Genomic DNA, 20670 nt, shown 5'->3' with positions numbered 1-20670 from the left:
AATAATAATAAGTGAATTTTTATTATTATATGTTATATAAAGTTCCTTCATGCTGTGTTAAAAGCAATACTTAGAATAACTTTCAGTTTACCAGAGTGTGAAAAAAAAATTATATTTAGTTCAATACATCGAAAAGGAGTTGAATTGTCATTATAATATTCATGGTACAGTGAACATGGCTGTAATATGCGAAGACAGGTTGAAATAATTCCAGGGAGAAACAATTCAGCAAAAATACACTGCAGACATCATGTTCATTTCTGTTTCCAGGGATGGGAAGAAATACTTTGTCATGTATGTATGACTCACTGCGTGCTCTATGTGTGCTTGTGTGTTGCTGAAAAGGAGTCAGACTGTGGGCCCGTGAAACTGACTATGAAAATGCCACATATTCAGATTTTCACACTTTCTGGAAATTATGCTGGAATTATTCAAGACCCAAAATACGTCTGGAATAATGACGTAAGATGTCATTTCAAATTATATGCTAATAAGTCCAATATTATTTATGTGTGTGTTGTGTGTGTGTTAAGGATACATCTTATAAATATTGCATGATTTTTGATTAAACCTTCCCTAGTTGAGTTGAACGTGCATAATCATGAGTGTGTCTGACTGTAGTTTGACATGGGCAGTAGCTCCAACTGTTGGCAACAAATGTCACTACACTTAGTCTAGCACAGACAATTAAACTAGCTAGTGAACTGCACTGTTAACAACGTGTTTCTTCAGTCAAGTATTCTATATATTATCAGTGCACTGAGAGTAATATGTATTTACATATTCTTAAAAATACATTATTAGTGTTCATTAAACATTGCACACACATTTTCAGCCATTAAGCATCTTAAATGCACTGAAATCCAAAAGAAAAGAAAAAAAAGAAAAAAAGGCAGCTGCTCAGCAATTATAATATACAGTATTTGTTCTATGAGACTTTACATTGCGTTTTAAAGTATGACAATCACCATGCTGTCAATTCTGCAGATTCTAAATGCTGGTCTGTAAGATCATGGAGAGTGTCAGGGTGTGTAGTGAACCACCAAGGACAGAGAGTGCTGCTCTTTTTTCTGAGGGCCCTCTGCGCTGCGATGAATTGAGGCCCCGTCACAGGGCCTGAACACGTGTGGATCTTCTTTGCTGCTATGCTGTGGATTCTGTCCATGGACAGATGGTTCGCCTTGACATTTCAGAAATGCTACGAAACACCTGTAGAACTGAAACAGATGAAGAGAGAATGAGGTGGTGCTTTTTAGGGGTACATCACCATGATCTTATGTAATCAACCACAAGTCTGCACGATTGGAAAATTTACTTGGTGTGGCATTTGAGGTAGGGCTTTGTTTCAGTGGAAAACAGTTCATGTATGAGTGATTGTAGTGCAAAATGAAATTATATGTGCTTGTGGTTTGTGAAGTATACAAAAGGTACAAAGTTTGCACATTTTAGTATAGTATACAATACTGTTTAAACGTTTTTTTTGGGGTCTGTACGATTGAGAAATCTTTCAGAGCATAATCTAACATGCTGATTTGCCGCTCAAGAAACATTTCTGGTTATTATCAAGGCTGAAAACAGTTATTATGCTTGATATTTTTGTGGAAACTGCAGCACATGATGACAGTAATTTTCTTTTTGTCAAAGAATCCTGAAAAGAAATATCACCATTTGCAAAAATATTTTTTTAACATAAAACATTCATTCATTCATTTTCTTTTCGGCTTCATCCCTTTATTAATCCGGGGTCGCCACAGCGGAATGAACCGCCAACTTATCCAGCAAGTTTTTACGCAGCAGATGCCCTTCCAGCCGCAACCCATCTCTGCGAAACATCCACACACACACACTCAGAAACTATGGACAATTTAGCCTACCCAATTCACCTGTACCGCATATCTTTGGACTGTGGGGGAAACCGGAGCTCCCGGAGGAAACCCACACGAAGGCAGGGAGAACATGCAAACTCCACACAGAAACGCCAACTGATCCAAGGTTCGAACCAGTGACCTTCTTGCTGTGAGGCAACAGCACTACCTACTGCGCCACTGCCTCGCCAACATAAAACATAATATAGTTTATACTATATAATAATAAAAATAAAAAACACTTTTAATGCTGCTCGGAAAGTGGCTGTAGTAGCTGATGGTGGCAGTAGCTTTGCAGTTAGCACATTCATTTATTTACATGTATTAATTTAGCAGACACTTTTATCCAGACCACATTAGTCAGGTTTAGTTTTTGTTTTTTTGTTGTTGTTTGTTTTTTTGCAGTACTATGGTGCATTTGGTAATATTACTAACTTGAAAGTCCTTTGTCAATCCAACTCTCTTTCTTTGTTCTGCTGTACTCTACAGTCCTATCAAATTAAAGGAGTAAAAACCGGTAAAACCTAACTTTAAATAAAACTGTATGCAAAGTAAAAAGATTTCTAGAATTTGTCTGGATAAAACTAAATTGTTTTTACAAAAAAGTAAATGGTAAAACAATTGTGTTTTAAATAATAAATTAATGTAGATGTTATTGTTTGAATTTGTATATTTAATTGTTGAATTATATAATCATAATCATATACACTACCGGTTAAAAGTGTGGGGTCAGTTTTTTTATTATTATAAATTTTTTATAATAATTTAAAGAAAATTATTCTGTTCATCAAGGTGGCATTTATTAAATGTAAAAAAAAGTTAAATTGTTAAATATTTCTTTATTAAATATTCATTTATTACTTAATTTATGTCGTTTTAAATGAAATTATTACTCCAGTTGTTATTGCTTTTATTACTATTACTATTAATAATAATATTATTATTTATAATAATAACAATAATAATAATTACTGCTAGAGTCATTTGGTGGCGCAGTAGGTAGTGCTGTCGCCCCACAGCAAGATGGTCGCTGGTTCGAGCCTCCGCTGGGTCAGTTGGCATTTCTGTGTGGAGTTTGTATGTTCTCCCTGCGTTCGCGTGGGTTTCCTCCATGTGCTCCGGTTTCCCCCAAATTCCAAAGACATGCGGCACAGGTGAATTGGGTAAGCTAAATTGTCCATAAAGTATGAGTGTGAATGAGTGTGTATGGATGTTTCCCAGAGATGGGTTGCAGCTGGAAGGGCATCCGCTGTGTAAAACATATGCTGGATAAATTGGTGGTTCATTCCGCTGTGGCGACCCCATATTAATAAATGGACCAAGCCGAAAGGAAAATAAATGAATGAATTAGAGTAATTTTGAAGGATCATGTGACTCTTTAAAATCACTGGAATAAATTATTTAATTAAAAAATAAAATGCTTTAGAACAGTTATTTTATAGTGCAATAACATTTCAAAGTTTTATGATTTATACTGTATTTTTGATTAAACAAATGCAGGCTTGGTGAGCAGGAGAAGCTTATTTTAAAACATTAAAAATCCTACTGACCCCACACTTTTGACCGGTAGTGTACATAATCAAGTTCTGTCAAATTAATGCCCTCAGATTTTTTATCAGTTTGCTTAATAAAAAGCTTTTACATTCTCTTAAAGTGTACTGATTGAAAAAAAAAACATATAGATCATTTTTAATAATAAATAAATGTATTTGGTGTTATTCCAGATTTTATATTTAGTTATTCAATTATATATATCTGGTCAAATCAGTGCACTTTTATAAGATGTAAAAACATATTGGTGCACCAACTGATTTGCATTCCATCTGTGCACTCACCTGGTTGTTGAAAAGCACATAGATTACTGGGTTGACCACAGTGCTGCTCTTGGCCAGGACTGATGGCACTATGCTGGTTACAGGAGTGATTAGTCCCGTCCTGCCAAAGGTGGCCAGCAGGGCCACCACCCCATAAGGCATCCAGCACAGCAGATAGCAGGATACCATAGTGACAACCATCAGAAGAATGTGGTTCTCTCTCCTCTGCGCAGTCAGCAGGTTGATTTTTGTTACCTGAGCCGAAAAGGAAATGCTTAATGATGCATTAAGCAAAGTGTATAGCAATTTCACCTACGTCCAATGACAACACCACAACTCCTCTCTTTAAATGATTACTACTCTAAGTACTGATGAGTACTAAATTAATTGAATCAACACAAGCTCATTGTGGATACATACCTCTGTCTACATTTCTGGAGAGCACAAATTATGTAGCCAGAAGTACATATGGCCACATTTCTTCTTTAAAATGAACGCTACGGAGCAGTATGATGCCACCAACGGCTAATGTTTCTTTTTTGCCCCACCATCTGACTTATTGCCTCCCTATGGATGACTTTTCTGGTGTTACCAGTTTGTCCAGTAGCTCGCTGCATATGCAGATGGATTGTGGATGCAGAGCTGAAATAACCACAACGACAAGGTCTGAGTCTGTTAAAGAACTGTTTCAGAAACCATGTAAAGCAAAAAAGAAAAAGAAAAACAACATGCTGAAACAGGGCACGCGACACCTTTACTTTTTCTAGATTGCTTTTGAAAGCACTATTGGTTGGGTTTAGGGACGGGGCTGGGTAGGTCAGTCAGTCACTCGACTGTCAATGTAATGATGAGTGTTTCCCAAAACCATAATTTTTCTGTCGCAGATCCATCATTTGAACCAACTCATTCATTCATTCATTTTCTTTTCGGCTTCATCCCTTTATTAATCTGGGGTCACCACAGTGGATTGAACCGCCAACATATCCAGCAAGTTTTTATGCAGCGGATGCTTTTCTAGCTGCAACCCATCCCTGGGAAACATCAACACAATCATACTCATCCACACTCATACACTACGGACAATTAAGCCTACCCAATTCACCTGTACCGCATGTCTTTGGACTGTTGGGGAAACCAGAGCACCCAGAGGAAACCCATGCGAACACAGGGAGAACATGCTAACTCCACACAGAAATGCCAACTGACCCAGCCGAGGCTCGAGCCAGCAACCTTCTTGCTGTGAGGCGACAGCACTACCTACTGCTCCACAGCGTCGCCAAAAAAGTTTAATTTTAAATATAATTTTTATTTTTGTTAATATTAAGTTGGATATAGTTTTTTTCTTATTTTTAATCAACTTATATTTCTTAATCTACAATACAATTTGACACATTCAAACCACTGCAGAAATGTTTTAACCAACAGACCAATGTCATATAAGTACAGATCCATTAATAAATAACGTAATATAAATTAAAAGCATTCACGTAAGCTATATATTTTGTTTTTACAAGCTTTGGAGACGTAACGTAAATTCCTCTTTTAATTAATAGATCACCTGTAGCTTTCGTCAAGAGCTATGGCTGTGTTCAAATGGACATAAATGTTTTCAAAGTGCACTATGAAGGAAGGGCAATTGTCAATATGAAGATTGCTGAAACTGAACTGTAAAAATTACTTTGAAAGCGAATTACACCTAGGAGAGATGACTGAAAGATTAATGTGTTTTTTTTTTTTTTAAATCAAATGTTGGAAGGTTTGAAAGGAATAGGGGGATAACTAGGAATAGAACACAACCTGCAACTATGCTTATAACTACAGCTCTAGAGGTGTAATTGCAAGAGTACAAGTTTGCAATGCAGTTTGCGAATGTTCGTTGGAACGATGGATTTGTGAAACGCCAGATCAGGAAACTATGCTTGTACAACAGAACTTGCGACCTTAGTTGGTTAATGATGGTTTTCAGAAACGCACCCCTGGTCTGCTGAATGTATATAGCATTCTCTGGTGGATTTATGCAAGAAGAGGAGGAGAAAGAGAAATATGAGATATGAGATCATCGCTTTTTTCTCTGAGGCGTTTGCATTCATCCACCAGCTCTGCACACTGCTTTTGTACTGCTGACAGGCGTACCTTGTAGTCAGTGCAAGCCTCTTCAATCGATGCAATTTTTTCTGTGTTCGTTGTCAGTGTCGTACGTAATTCTGCAATCGTTTGTTTAAAGGTGTCGAATTTTTGATTGACTGAGGCTTTTAAAGCTGTGTTATATATTATAATAGGAGAAGTTGTGCCACCTTTATTGACAACTTGCCTCCTCTGCGTTGCCGGCTTTGCCATGGACGTTGTCGATCTCTTCTTGTATTTTGTCTTCTTTTTTCGAGTTTTTTGGCATTGTCAAAGCTTAACGTGTTCTTGAATCTCTTGAAAACACTTTTTGACAAGTAATCATTAAATCTGAGGATCGATTGTATTAAATTATTAGGAGGATTGTTGGAGCCTAGACACGAGCAGCCTTCCCCATGCGCCCCGGAACCGGAAGTCGAGAAATATGAGATAATCAAAAAGTGTACACGGCAACCTCTGGTGGATTTGTAAAAACAAAAACTGAGCAGACATACCTCCAGTTAGGTATTTTTCTGTCCCCAGAAATGTAGGCCTGGGTACGTATCTGTAATGAGCCTGGGTTGACTTAAATTCTGGATTCAGCATGCCAAGGTTGCATACTCTTTGCTCTATTTGATTATTAGCAAGTTCAAAGTCTTGAAACGCGTGTGTATTTTGTTTAAGTCAATGGAAGCAACGTCTAATCTTCAATATCTACTTTAAATGTTACATCTGAAATAAAAACAGGTCTTCTCAACCATCTAAGTCAAACTAAAAGCTTTCATCTATCTGTAGAGCACATGGTCTATCCTACAGCAAACAGCCCATGATGTGAACGTGCTTAGTATGAATTAGCTTGCCATGTGTGCAGGCTGTTTGCGAACCTAAGGAAGACTGGCAGATGGCTCCTTCATGCGTCAAATCTGAGCATCGTGACTTCTATCCTCTGGAGTCTGTTAACCTTCCCTATCCCCTTCCCATCCTGAAGTAATCTCTCTGTATGAAGATCTCCTGCCGGTCGGGGACTGAATGTGAACTTCCATTCAGCAGCGGTGGCAAATGAGTGCTGATGAGAGAAGCGGTGCACCCTGCATCGGGCTCATGTCGTCATTTACACCTTTTACATGTTTCACTAGATGATTGTAATTGTATTGACAGCTCCAGCTCGCCAAAGTGTTTTCTATGTAATCCCATTGCCTCCGAAAGTGTCCTTTGGCAATTTGTAGAATCAGTATAACATTGTAAAAAAATATGTATTACAAACAAATCCTTATCTAGCATATGTTTTACACAGTGGATACCCTTCCAGCTGCAACCCAGTACTTGGAAACACCCATACACACTCAATACTCACTCATATACTATGGTCAATTTAGTTCACTTGTACTGGATGTCTTTGGACTGTAGGAGGGAGCAACCAGAGAAAACCCACGTTAACACATGGAGAACATGCAAACTCCACACAGAAATGCCAAATGACCCAGCCAGGGCTTTCACTAGCAACCTTTCTTGCTGTGAGGCGACAGTGCTAACCACTGAGCCACTGTGCTGCTCTCATCTCCAAATTATTCCTTCATAAACACCCTCAAAAGCCCCTTTTAATTGTATCTGAATGCATTTTCTTTAGACAATCTATAGAATCGTATAATAGAAATCAATTTCATGCCACATGTCTGGAGTGACTATTTTAGGAATCCAATTACTTTCTCAGACATCAGTTTTACAGTGGTCTCTCTCTTTTTTCGTGATACCCCACTTTGAATCCCATCAGAATTCCATGTTTGTGTTTCTAAGAAAAGCTGCAGGGCTGTAGCGACTGGCCCACTCGAATGTGCTATGGAAGCAGCTCTCTCCATTTGTCTGACACACAATGCAGCGTCTGCTACTGAACAGAGTGAATCCTGGAGGAAATAAGTTTGTTGCATAACCGCTCGTCACCAATAGTAACAGGCTCCTCATTCTAAAAATACCTCTGATGGTGATTCATTCATGGAATCGCTCCGGCGACTACAGGCTCGTTGCCTTACTACCTGCTGGAAACGCTCATTACATATTCTTTCACACAGTGATGTGTTTATGAAATCTGCCTCAGGCATGGATGAGTCACAAAACCTAAAGCCTGCATCTCCCTGAATACTGTCTAACCTTTTGCCCTAAAGTGCTTTGTTCTTATTCTCGAGCTGGACAAATCAATATCAAATGGATAAAAAAGAAGCCAAGAAAGCAGGATCTTTGATCTCCAAGTATTGTTATCTGTGAGTTTGCTGGGTTGAAATGTTAATTAGACTCTGCCTATGATACCTCATTGTGGATTTCTGGTACAACGGATTCATTTCCTCAGAAGGGAAATTAACACGGTGCAAGGAGACTATAGGGTGTATTAATTGTCAGCCACTGCTGTTTTACAACAGCGCTGGGATCTTTCACTATTACTCTGCTCATTCGCGTTTGCGCATTACAAACCCAGATTTTACAGTAATTCTTTCTGCAGGTTACATGCCAGTGACAAATGACTCTTTATGAGTCATTGAATCATTCATTGAACCGTTTTCTTTTTAAACCACTTAAGAAATCAAGTGACTTGCTGATTTTGAAAGTACTTACCAACATAGCACCAGATTAACAAGCAGATAATATCTGGATTGCAAATCCTCTGTTATAATTTACTAAAGGCATGCAATAAAAAATCTTGTGATGAAGAGGTGTAGGGCTTACTGCATATGCAGTTATAAGAGTTTCCCTTTCCAAGGATTTGGAATCAGTTTACTAGTCCTGTCCCGAATCTATATTTTGTTGGACGATAAATTGCACCAAAATATTTTGCAATAAACTATATTATTGTCATTTTAAGACGATTTTATGCCACACATTATATACTCCAGAGTGACAATATAATATCATCACAATGCAAGTTTGCACTCTTCCAAAGAACACAGAATACTTTATTCTTAAAATATTTCATTTAATTATAGTCATTTTAACAATTTAATATTTAGGCATTGGAATCAGAAACATTTTATCCTAAACAAATAAATAATAATAAATGTTAACAAAAAATAGCAAGGTAAAAAGTAACAGAGGCTGTGATATCTGCTACCAGATCTATTTTCAGTTAGACACCCACATGAAAATATACTATAGAAATGTATAATAAATACTATAGGGTTTTTTAACCATACTGACACCTCCAGTAGAGATAGAGATGTTGCACAATCAGCTAAAATGTTGCTAGAATTGGTTTTTATGCATCATCAATAATAACTGAGTCATTTTTATCTTTATTGATTATTTCGATAGGCCTACAGTTTACTTGCATTCGCGCCATTATTCATTGAGAGAAAGCTTCTCTTAACCTTTCAACCATAGAGAGGCACCAGCAACAATTTAGAGAAGGTGAAAAAAACAGATAATTTAAGAGCTTATACCTTAGAGAGTTGTGAATGTGTGATTTCGCTAGCCAATCTTTAGTCATCCACAATAGGTGCTAATTTGACTTATTTTAAAGTCATAAATGCAACCCAGGCACATTTTGGATACATATTCCTACATACATTTCTCTCGAAAGTGCCTTTCATGACTACTGTTCTCGCATAAATCCACTAGAGGCCGCTGTCGACTGACTAATTGATGCCCCCACACACCTCTTTCCCTAAACCCAACCAATAGTGTTTTCTAAAGCACCAATTGACCCGCCCACTGCTTTCCCTAAATCATTCTCACCCTGTTTTTTACTTGTTTATTTTATTTTTGCCTTTTATTTTTGTTTTACCTGCTTTCTGGAACTGTTCTTCACCAGACTTGAACCTCATGGTTATTGTCAACCTCCTGTCTCAAGTGCGCCAACGTAAGCAGTGAGCCACTGGGCAAACTGGTAACAGCGGAACAGCCATCTACACGGAGGTAAGAAGTCAGTTGGTTGCGTGAAAAGAAACAGAAGTCATCTGCGTTGTCATACCGCCCCGTATCGTTAATTTTAAAGAAGAAATGCAGCCATACGTACCTCTGGCTACAAAATTTACTCTCTCCAGAAATGTATACAGGGCTACATAATCACAATGAACCTGAGTTGCAAAAATGGCATATCAGGTGAACAGTTACTTACCTTAGTTGGATTTGTTACAGTAGAATAACACACACCAGAATGACACACACACACACTCAAACATTTAAAGGAGATACTGTCAAATTGAGTTTAGTATTAAATCCACTCTCACTCACCCCTTTGATGAGTAGCAGGATTTTGCCATAGCAGAAGATCATGAGCACGAGGGGCAGAAGCAGACAGAAGATGAACAAGCACATGACGTACGAGATGCTGCTGGTTGAGCGCAGGTGCCATTGCACTGAGCATGTAGTCCCGGGTCCTTCAGGACCATAGTTGCTCCAGCCCAGAAATGGTGGAAGAGTCCATAGCAGTGAATATAGCCAGGAACCAGCCACACAGAGCCAGGCCCTGCGGAAGTCAGACACATCGGCCTTGGTGGCCCGCAGCAGGGCAGCATAACGCTCGTATGACAGTATAGAAAGAGACATCAGAGACACAATTCCTGTTTGGTGTAAAGAGGAAAAATTGTCACTCAGGACAAATTCATTTTTATTGTGATTTGTATGTTATATCACAGAAATCCTCATTGGTCTGGATATCCTTTCTAGTGTAAATGCATTCAAATGCATTCGTATAGCCACAAAAGACCACCAGTATGTAGATGACTGAAAAAAAGATTAGGTCTTTGCTTCTGAGTTTTCCTACACTACCCAAATAAACTGCAGTGCTGAAGTAGTTTATTAATGACTGCTATTATTTTACATCAAAATAGATGAAAACATTTTTTTTACATTAAATATTTAGCTTTAAAACATTAATTTTAGTCATGAAAGTCATTTGCAACCCAGGGTCATTTTGATTATGTACCTGTCTACATGCAGATAAGCGGTCAGCTGGTTAACAAAAGAAGAAACGGCGTCATACCGCCCGTAGCGTTCATTTTACAGATGAAATCCTGCCATACGTAGCTCTGGCTACATAATTCGTGATCTCCAGAAATTTATATTGGGCTATGTTTTCAGAATGAGCTGATGTTGGTCATTTTAAGTTGCAAGAACTTAATTCCAAGAGTCCAAAATAGCTTTGTCAACAGCAAAGAGTTTCTTACTATTGTCTACTTAAAATGATCTGGCTCTGGAATAAGCATGCAGCTGAATGTGGAATGAACTGCCAACTATTCTGCCATGTTTATACAGCAGATGCTCTTCCAGCCACAACCCTGGGAACCATCCATACACTCTCGCATTCACACACACACTCATACATGCAGCCAATTTTGTTCACCCAATTCACATATATCGCATGTCTTTGTACTTTGGGGGAAACCGGAGTACCAGAAGGAACCCCATCCAAACACGGGGAGAATATGTAAACTCCACACAGAAATGCCAACTGACCCAGCCGGATCTTGAACCTTGCTGCCAGCGTTGTTACAGTCTACTTAAATTAACTGTTTATTTTAGATTTTTCAATTCAAGTTTTTTGTTAATTATATTAAACTGAAACAAAAAACAAAACTGCCACCTCACAGCAATAAGGTCGCTGACTCAAGTCCAGGCTGGACCAGTTAGCATTTCTGTGTGAAGTTAGCATGTTCTACCCGTGTTCACATGGGTTCTCTTTGACTACTCCAGTTTCCCCCATACTTCAAAGTTGTGTGGTATAGGTATACGTAGGTAAATTGGATAAACAAGTTAGTGCTGGGCTGTGACTGGAAGGGCATCTGCTGTATAAATCATATGCGAGAGTAATTGGCGGTTCATTTACCTGTGGCGACCCCTGATGAAACTAAGCCAAATGAAAGTGAGTGGGTAAAACTAAAATGGTATTAAATTAAAATAAAACTACATTTGAAAGGCTCGAAACAACTTCTCAGAGTGACTAAATCTAAACAAATTTAGAATAATGCGATAACCTTTCTGTTTTACAGCACCGACACAAGGTACTCATTACGGTAGTGATCGTGTTATCCAAACAGCATCAAGAAGCAAGGTTACAGGGAAAGTCAAAGGTATAATGACATTATACATTACACTCTTATATAAGGACTCCTCTTTTATACAATGAAGCTAAAACAAGCTGTTGACAACAAATATTATTCAATTTGTCAAGTTGTCTAAAACACTTCTGAGAAAAAGTGTGACCATTAATGAATGTGTTTAATGTGATCGTAAACATCATGTCTGTGAGGAATGTGATCATTAAAAATAAATGTGAAAATGATGAACCCTATGAATACATTCCCCTTCAATGGATTTTAGGTTTACATATTCTGGGTAAAAGTGTTCTGCAATCTTCCCTGCAGTTCCTCTACACAACACAGGAGCACAGGGGGTGTCACAACACTCCCACTGGGGTAATTAAAAGCCTTAAACGAGCTCTCCATTCAAATGTCAGATCACTGGAGAAACACCAACTTCTGAGGCGACTCCTAAATAAGGTACACAGTGATTCTTGCTTGGCCTATTTTGAGCATATGTGGAAATTTTGCATCAGACTGAAAATAGCATATCTTCTAATATGAACTAGACATGATCAATAGCAGTTTTCTTTAGGTAGAACACTAAAATAACTTTACGATCTCGTAAATAAGTGTACAAAAACTGTCACTTCATGGGTAAACTTTTCAAAAGATACATTTTAGTGCTTGGGTAGTAATAGGCTATGTATATTTTCGGTACTAATCTGTACGTTTAAGGTACATGCATTTGTATCTTTGTTTTTGAAAGTTTAATAACTGCAACACGGTATTCTGCTACACACGAAGTGCTGTGGTCTTTTATTTAACCCCTTTAACTACCCCACCAAGAAAAAAACTGTTTGGATTGCATTTCTTAACTCCTAATGTCGCTAGTTAACGCACTCAATGCATTTTTTTTCCAACACATCCCATAATTTCTAAAATATCAGCCTCTACCAAATGGTTGATATATCGGTTTATGGTAAAATACATATACTATAAAAAATCTAAAAATATGAAGTGTAAGACCAATTTTAAAAAAAAATAAAATGAAACATTTCTGAACACGAAATCTACTTTTTTGCATCTTTTTTTAAAGTATGCCATAAAATATTTCAGATTCTCATTTAACATGCTTTCTTGTTTTTTTGTTTTACAATAAAGCCAAAATCAAGTGTTGTAGTGCAAAAGGATGTTTGTTTGATTTTTTTTTTAAACCAACAATGCTGTGTGTGTAAGCCATTATTAAAAACAGTTATTCTATAAATGACTTTAACAGTCATTATTTAAGTTTTAACTGTAAAAACATGGTCAACCGTTTGGTGGGTCAGTCAAAGGGTTAACAAACCAAAATGTGAAAAATAATACCGATAATAAATCATAATAGAATTCCAATCTGGTCACATTTTAATGTTAACAAGGAAACACTTTTACCATTTTACACCAGAATAAATAAAAACATTCAAATTAATACTATATTTAAGTGTAAAACATAGACATTGACCCCAATTTTGTGCTGATTTTGGAGTCAGATGGTTAAGCAGTGTTTACTCAAAAATGTAATAAGAATATTTTAGTACTAATTAAACTATTATTTGTTTGTGGTTTTGATAGTTACAAAATCAAGACACAATTTATTTAATTTAGGTTTAACTAATTGCATAAAATGATCAATTCATTAATAACAGTAGAATGAATAAATGAATCAATAAATTATTACTTTAATTTGTATAAGCCCACTTTTTGCAAATTACATAATGTTGACAATTCTGTAATTTACATATGTAATTAAATATGTAATTAATATGTAATTAAATTGATTATCTTTGGTTAACCCCTTATTTGCTACACGTTGCAAGTTTATTATAAGTAACATTTGCAATCTTACATTTTGTGACTTGTAGAGTGATACAAATGCATTCCAAAAAAGTCAATAAATTGGTTAACAATATGGTTCCTTTAGGGGTAAAAGTACTTTGAATATTACTTGAATTTCAATAAATTCTCATTTTGATAGTCACAATAAGGTTTCTTTTATTAAACATATAACTAAGTTCATTATCATGAACAATCAAAACAATATTTTACAGCATTTATTAATCTTTGATCAAATTAATTTCAACAAAATTTCAATTAATTATAAAGCAATATAATCTGTTCTGAATTTGTCAATACAGCATACTTATCAATTAACATCCTCAGTGATTAATACATTTTGTGAAATATATTGGTCTAATGTGTTCTAGCTAATGTTTAATGTATTATAAAGTCTTATATATTTGTTGTTGTTGTAAAATGTATGTCCTTAATAGTTTTCCTATTTGCGCAGCTCTATTTTGATTCTCTACTAAAATATTAAGATTCTATACTAAAATATTAAGATTCTCAAGCATTTGAAAGAGTACAGTTAAAATCCTGATATCAGCAAAGCAATAGCGAGAAAAAGTTCATCTAAATTCTCTGAGGGCTCGTAAACGGAAGTTCCCTGTTGAATGAACTTCAGCAAAACTTACCAAAAAGCGAATTGGCGAAACCGTACCATTTGCAGCCGTGATGTCCCAAAAGCCATTTCCCATAGAGACTGGACGCGAAGCTAAAGGGAGTCCCAAACAAGCAGACCAGTATGTCACTGACGCTGATGTTCAGCAGGATCAGGTTTATAGGAGTCCACAGTGTGCGAAACCTCGCGAAGACGAGCAGGACAAAGAGGTTGTTCAGGCATCCCAACAGCAGGATGGCTCCGAGGCAGACGGCGGTCACCGTGTGGCCGGTCCTGCTCAGGCCGGGTGGGCTGTCATGGGGCTCCAGAGGATCCCCTGAACTCACATTGCCACTTTGGTTAAGCGCAGAAGTGTCTTTGCTGCTGATGTTCAAACTCCAGATGTAGACGACCATAGCAGCCTCACTGCACGGGGAAATGATGTTGACACTATGACTTTCCTGGCGGAAAGATTCACAGTTTTCATGTCTCCACCTCACTGACGCGCTGCCCACCATCGACACTCTGCCTCTGCGCCGCTGACCCCCGCTCTCTGATCACAGATGACCAGGGTGCGAATTATGAGCTGTGTGGGGGTGGTGGAGGGGGGTCTCACTCTAGAGAAAGTGAAATCAAAAGAGGAGGATGGTCTTGGGGAAAGTAGTCTACATTTTATTTTTAGACACTGATACATCGTTTCAACATGGGTCAATTTTGTAACTGAGGTAAGTGCGCGCGTCTTTTAACGCTTGCCAATTAAATGCTAATGAACAACTTGGCGGAAGGGTGGGTTGTTGCAAAACCATGCTTCATTTGTGGTTGCCATGGTTTAACAGCAAAAAAACATGTTTCTTCTTCATTTTTCGGATTACCATAATATCAAACATTTCCATATAGCATTTCCATAAGCTCGTGTTTCAATATAATTTGCTTATTTTGAGCGTTTGCAACCAAAAGCTGCACTTCCCTAAAAGCTGTAGCAAGAGTTTTTGGTAACAAAGAGAACTTTCTAAGTTAGATGTTAATTTCATCTGGCTAACCAATAGAAAACATTCTGGAAACCAGAAACTCATACCATTTTGTTGAGAGAAAAGAGCATATCACATATTGGCTTATTACATTAAAACATTGTTTTTATCAATGTGGGCTATCTGAATGTTTATTGAAAATTTGCTGCTACAAAGAATCTTTTAAAAATATTCTTAAGTATAGAACAAAAGAAAATTTTGTTGTGAGTGTTTTTGAGCACTGAATATTGTTCAGTCTCTTATGCATTATAAGTGTATAAGTACAAGTATCAACAACTATAAGTAATGAAGTTGCAACAGGAGATCTTGGTGAACGCTAACATTAGGCTAATAACACTGAAAGCATACGTCCCACACTGCAAATCGCCATTCACAGCCATCTCCTGAATATATGAATGTGCACTAGACAACATCACTACATCTTCCACAGAGGATCAAAATACATATAAGAGCATGTGAACCACTTAATTTGATTGCTGTCATGATGTGGAGAGACTTTCAACCAGCAAAGTAAAAGTTTTTATTTTTTATTTTTTTCTGAATTCTGCATGGAGCAGTGGGCAGCACAATTGCCTCACAGCAAGAAGGTTGCTGGGTCGAGCCTCAGCTGGATCAGTTGGCATTTCTGTGAGGAGTTTGCATGTTCTCATCGTGTTTGTGATGCATATGTTTCCTCCAGGTGCTCTGGTTTCCTTCACAGTCCAAAGACATGCGGTAGGTGAACTGGGTAAGCTAAATTGTTTATTGTGTATGTGTGTGAATGAGTGTTTATGGATGTTTCTTAGTAATGGGTTGCAGCTGGAATGGAATGTTTATGCAGCTGCATAAAACATATGCTGGATAAGTTGGCAGTTCATTCCGCTGTGGCAACCCCAGCTTAATAAAGGGACTAAGCGGAAAAGAAAATGTATAAAGTTGGCAGTTCATTCTGCTGTGGCGACCACAGATTTATAATGGGACTAAGCCGAAAAGAAAATGAATGAATGAATGTTATGATGGCTGTTTTAACATTAAGTTATGAGTGAATTACCTCTTGTTACACTTGTTATGAAATAGTTTGATAACAAACAGGAAATGTTCATGGGCCAATGACATGACCACACTCAAATGGTCTACAGCCAATTGAAGATCAGCATTGAACAGAAGTATACAAGTAAAACAGCTTCTTAAGCAAAATAAAAATGTATGGTGGGTATTATAATTGGTTACATTTTATGAAACATTAAACTCTTAAATATAGTTTTAGTATAGATGATTTAACCTTAGTCAGGCTGTGGGTTTTTATTGCTCTACAATTTCATGCTCTGAACAGAAGTTCTCCAGTGTAGGTATCCATAGCAACAGTGTCCTGCTCAGACATTAAGTATGCAGTAAATACTCATATTATATGTCATATTTAATACTCATTTATATGTAGACATCACAAATTCAAATGTAAGTCCTTTGTTGGTATTTTAGAAAATTGACGTTTAGCTAACTGGGCTTGTTGTGCCAAATGGCAGCTTAATTGTAATAAACCTGTGGACTTCCTTTTAAAATTCAGCCCACCTAAAAGTCATTGTGTAAAGGAATGCTTGTGTGAATCATTCAGTCATTGTATGCATGCTTAATTATAACTTTGGGCGACCACCTCCATCACACTTTATCCCATTCACTAAGAAATCAAGCTTTGATTGTGGGGGTTTTGGACTATTTAAGGCTAAAGACAAAGCATTTGAACACATTTGTTTAAACGTCTACACATTAATATCAATATCATCCTTTTATTTGAAATATTTAAACTAAAAAAGGTGTCACGTTGACGCAGAGGGTAGCGTGATTGTCTCACAGCAAGAAGGTCGCTGGTTCGAGCATCGGGTCAGTTGGCATTTCTATGTGGAGTTTGCATGTTCTCCCTGTGTTCACATGAGTTTCCTCTTGGTGCTCCAGTTTCCCCCACATGTCCAAAAACATGTGCTAAAGGTGAATTGGGTAAGCTAAATTGTCAGTAGTATATCTGTGAATGAGTGATTATGGATGTTTCCCAGTGATGGGTTGCAGATGGAAGGGCATCCGCTGCGTAAAACATATACTGATTAAGTTGGTGGTTCATTCCGCTGTGGTGACCTCAGATTAATAACGGGACTAAGCTGAAAAGAAATGAATGAATGAATGACTTTACTTAAATATAAAATGCAAACAGTTAGTGTGTTTGTAATGTGAAATGTGCTTTTATAAAAAATTTTTTTGCTTTTATATGTTTTTTTTTTTATTTTTTATTTGCACTGTCTGTATTTGCACTGTCTGAATTTTGTACTGTCTGGAGCCAGCACCTAAGCTTTTCACTCATAGCACACGTGCTGCTGATGATGTGACAATAAAAGTGATTTGATTTGATTTGATGTGCTACAAAATACACGCAGTTTAATTTTGCAGAAACTTTATGGTTCTGAGTTGCTGGTCAGATACATTACTTGTTGTTTTTAGGTGAACTTAAAAATTGGGGATGTCATAGATCTATCACAGGGGTTGGGAACCTTTTTTCTGCCATTTCTCATATTTTTGGCAAATGCATTTTTTAAAAAAGCCATTGGGGTATATATATATATATATATATATATATATATATATATATATATATATATATATATATATATATATATATATATATATATATATAAATATATATATATATATATATATATATATATATATATATATATATATATATATATATATATATATATATATATATATATATATACACACACACACACACACAATAAAAGGGAATTGTAATTGTATTTTCACCAGAAAACTGATTTCTAGTGATGGTTATATTTTTTTCAACTGTAAAATATTATTGAAGTGAGACCGCTGGAGAGCCACGTATTTATTTTTAGTCAAATAGCCACCTGTAACTCACAGGTTCCTCACCACTGATTTATCAGATTACAGAAGAGAAATTGCATAGTCAAAGCAGTTCTGTCTTTTATTACACATTGACATTAGAAAATAAAAAAAATACTTAGTTAAAAAAAGTTTTTAAAAAACATAATAGTTTTAAAGATATCAGTATTGAGCTTAAAGTTTAATTCAAAGGCTTAACTAGTTAACTACTGTAGACAAGTTAGGTTAAATAATTAGTCATTCGACAGCAGTGGTTTGTTCTTTAGCCCATTGAACATTCCTAAATAAAATTAACCTTAAAAATTGTTTTTGAAAGTAAATACTTTTTCTATTCCAGCCAAGCTAAAACATATCATAATAAGAAATAAATAAAAAATTATTCTAATATATGTAAATATTTTCTTGCTTCATTCAACATCACTTGGAAAATATTTTTAAAAATTAATAAAAATGTCATCATTTTGCCTTCAACTGTTTGGGTATGGGTTCCACAAAATCTATATGTGTTGTAGCAACATAAAGGAATTGAGTTACCTTATTAATTTTTACAAATTTAAGTGGATTGAACATAAACCATATAAGTCAACCCAGGCTTATTCTGAAAACGTACCGCTATATACATTTCTGGAGAGCGCCAAATATATGCTAATTTTTTTTTTGCTGTTTTTGTTTTCGCAAATCCACCAGAGGCTGCCGTGTATGCTTTTTCAGATCTCAAATTTCTCTCACTAGTGCCATTTTTGTCTGCTCTTCTCACGTAAATCCACCAAAGACCACTGTCAATTGACTAACTAACTTACTGAATGACTGACTGACTGAACGACTGACCGATCGAATGACCTACCCTTCTCCTTCCCTAAACCCAACCAATAGTGTTTTTAAAATCACAGATTGCTCCGCCCACCCACTTCCCTAAACCTAATCAACATTTTTAAAAAGCAACCCAGAAAAAGAAAAGCCCTCCCCTGATTTTTTCCACATTTTCAGATTTGACCACATTCTCACCCTGTTTTTTACTTGTTTATTTTATTTTTTGGATTCTGTTTTGGTTTTACCTGCTTTTTGGAACCGTTCTTCACTGGACTCGAACTCCATTGTCATTGTCAACCCCTCTCTGCATGTCAAGTCTGCTGATGTTTGGCAAGCTTACTGGACAAACTGGTAACAGAAGGAAAGCCGTCCATACAGACGTAAGCGGTCAGCTGGTAAGCATGAAAAGGAACAGTGTTATACCATCTCGTAACGTTCGTTTTAAAGAAGAAATGCATCCATATATACTTCTGGCTGCGTAATTCGCAATCTTCACAAAGGTATATAGGGCTACGTTTTCAGAATGAGTCTATGTGTAATTAAGTTGTTCCCCAATAAACTCAAAAGCACTTCAAATCATCAGAGAGTTGCAGTATATAAATGCTATGGCAAGTCGAAGTTTGTTCATATATTTATGTCTTTACTTTTGTTTCCTTTGTTGGCTTTATACTTTTAATTATTACATGATTTATATCATACTATAATCTTTAGTTAAAAGCACTACCAGAGCCACTGCAGTTACAAGAAGGTTAATAACAAAGACATATTATCAGCAATGTAAGAGCTGCTGACATAATTCATGCACAGATACTCATATAGGTCATTGTATTCTGCTCACAATGGTTAACATAAGCTATTTAGTCTCTGCTGTCAAACTGTATTGTTTAAGAAATGACACATTATCATGAAAACTGGCTTGGCAAAACTGAAAACAGAGGTGAGATAGTAATATTATTTCCTAATGCCAGAAATGAAATATGCCCTATTTAAAGGTGACACCTCTGTAGGTCAGCAGACTAATTGAGTTGTGCGCTGTGGATTCTCTGAAGTGTCACTGCAGACTGTATTAGAATTACAGATTGAGTGCAAGTAAAGAGGAGAGTGGAGGCTTGAAAAGAGTGATGATAACAAAGACAAGCTGAAATGCCAGAAGAGTCATGAAATTCTTCCAATTGTACCTGTGGGAACACAAGGACAGTGGTTTTCAAACAATATCCAAACAAGTAAAACTGAAGGCATGTGGCTCAGACCTTATGACTTTTTGAGTTATCATTAACTGCCTTGCAATTTTTCAACAAACAGCAAAAAAATCTATTGATACATGGTAAAGGATAATACTGCACAGAGCCAATTATGCCACTTCCCTGCTATTCCCGACTCCTACTGTGGCCTCTTGGGGTTGTAAAGTGTCAATTTTTTGCTTGTACTATTTAAGGAAACCTGAACTCTAACATGGTTTGTTATTTTCTTTATACAGTTTACACAGTTGTTACTTTAAGGTTATACAATCCTTGTCAAAAGGGCATTTTGGAGTGAGAACAATCATGGGCACTAATTTCAAAAGGTTGTTCCACAGCCAAGGTGCACAAAACTGGACCCATTCAAATATGGAACTAGATTAGTCTCAAAATTTAATACAATTACAATTCGTAAATTCAAAACATGATTCAAAAATAC

At 36.6% G+C, this 20670-nt stretch overlaps 1 protein-coding gene across 3 annotated transcripts; it reads right to left on the bottom strand.

The window, feature by feature from the left end:
- Positions 1 to 3: 3 nt before the first annotated feature.
- On the bottom strand, positions 4 to 20215 carry tmtops3a (teleost multiple tissue opsin 3a). 3 transcript variants are annotated; one of them, XR_012389368.1, is made up of 4 exons: positions 14301 to 14821; positions 9552 to 10329; positions 3701 to 3934; positions 4 to 1217 (listed from the first exon to the last, which is right to left on the bottom strand). XR_012389368.1 is itself a non-coding variant. In XM_073921131.1 (4 exons), exons 1-4 carry the CDS (start codon positions 19282 to 19284, stop codon positions 1023 to 1025), a joined length of 804 nt encoding a protein of 267 aa, XP_073777232.1. In that variant the 5' UTR covers positions 19285 to 20215; the 3' UTR covers positions 4 to 1022.
- Between the last annotated feature and the right edge of the window lie 455 nt (positions 20216 to 20670).

This window comes from Danio rerio, chromosome 14 (assembly GCF_049306965.1).
Source record: "Danio rerio strain Tuebingen ecotype United States chromosome 14, GRCz12tu, whole genome shotgun sequence".
In the NCBI taxonomy this organism is placed as follows: Eukaryota; Metazoa; Chordata; class Actinopteri; order Cypriniformes; family Danionidae; genus Danio; species Danio rerio.
The sequence above is the reverse complement of the archived record's forward strand: the minus strand, read 5'-3'. Positions and strand labels throughout refer to the sequence as shown.

Bases quoted from the DNA above. Each gene is read 5' to 3' on its own strand.
- tmtops3a (XM_073921131.1), bottom strand. From the start codon at position 19,284: ATGACAATGGAGTTCGAGTCCAGTGAAGAACGGTTCCAAAAAGCAG. The intron at 10,330-19,238 runs GTAAAACCAAAA...TACACCAAACAG, and splicing joins AGAACGGTTCCAAAAAGCAG to GAATTGTGTCTCTGATGTCT. The intron at 3,935-10,000 runs GTGAGTGAGAGT...TTTTCGGCTCAG, and splicing joins TCCTGCTACTCATCAAAGGG to GTAACAAAAATCAACCTGCT.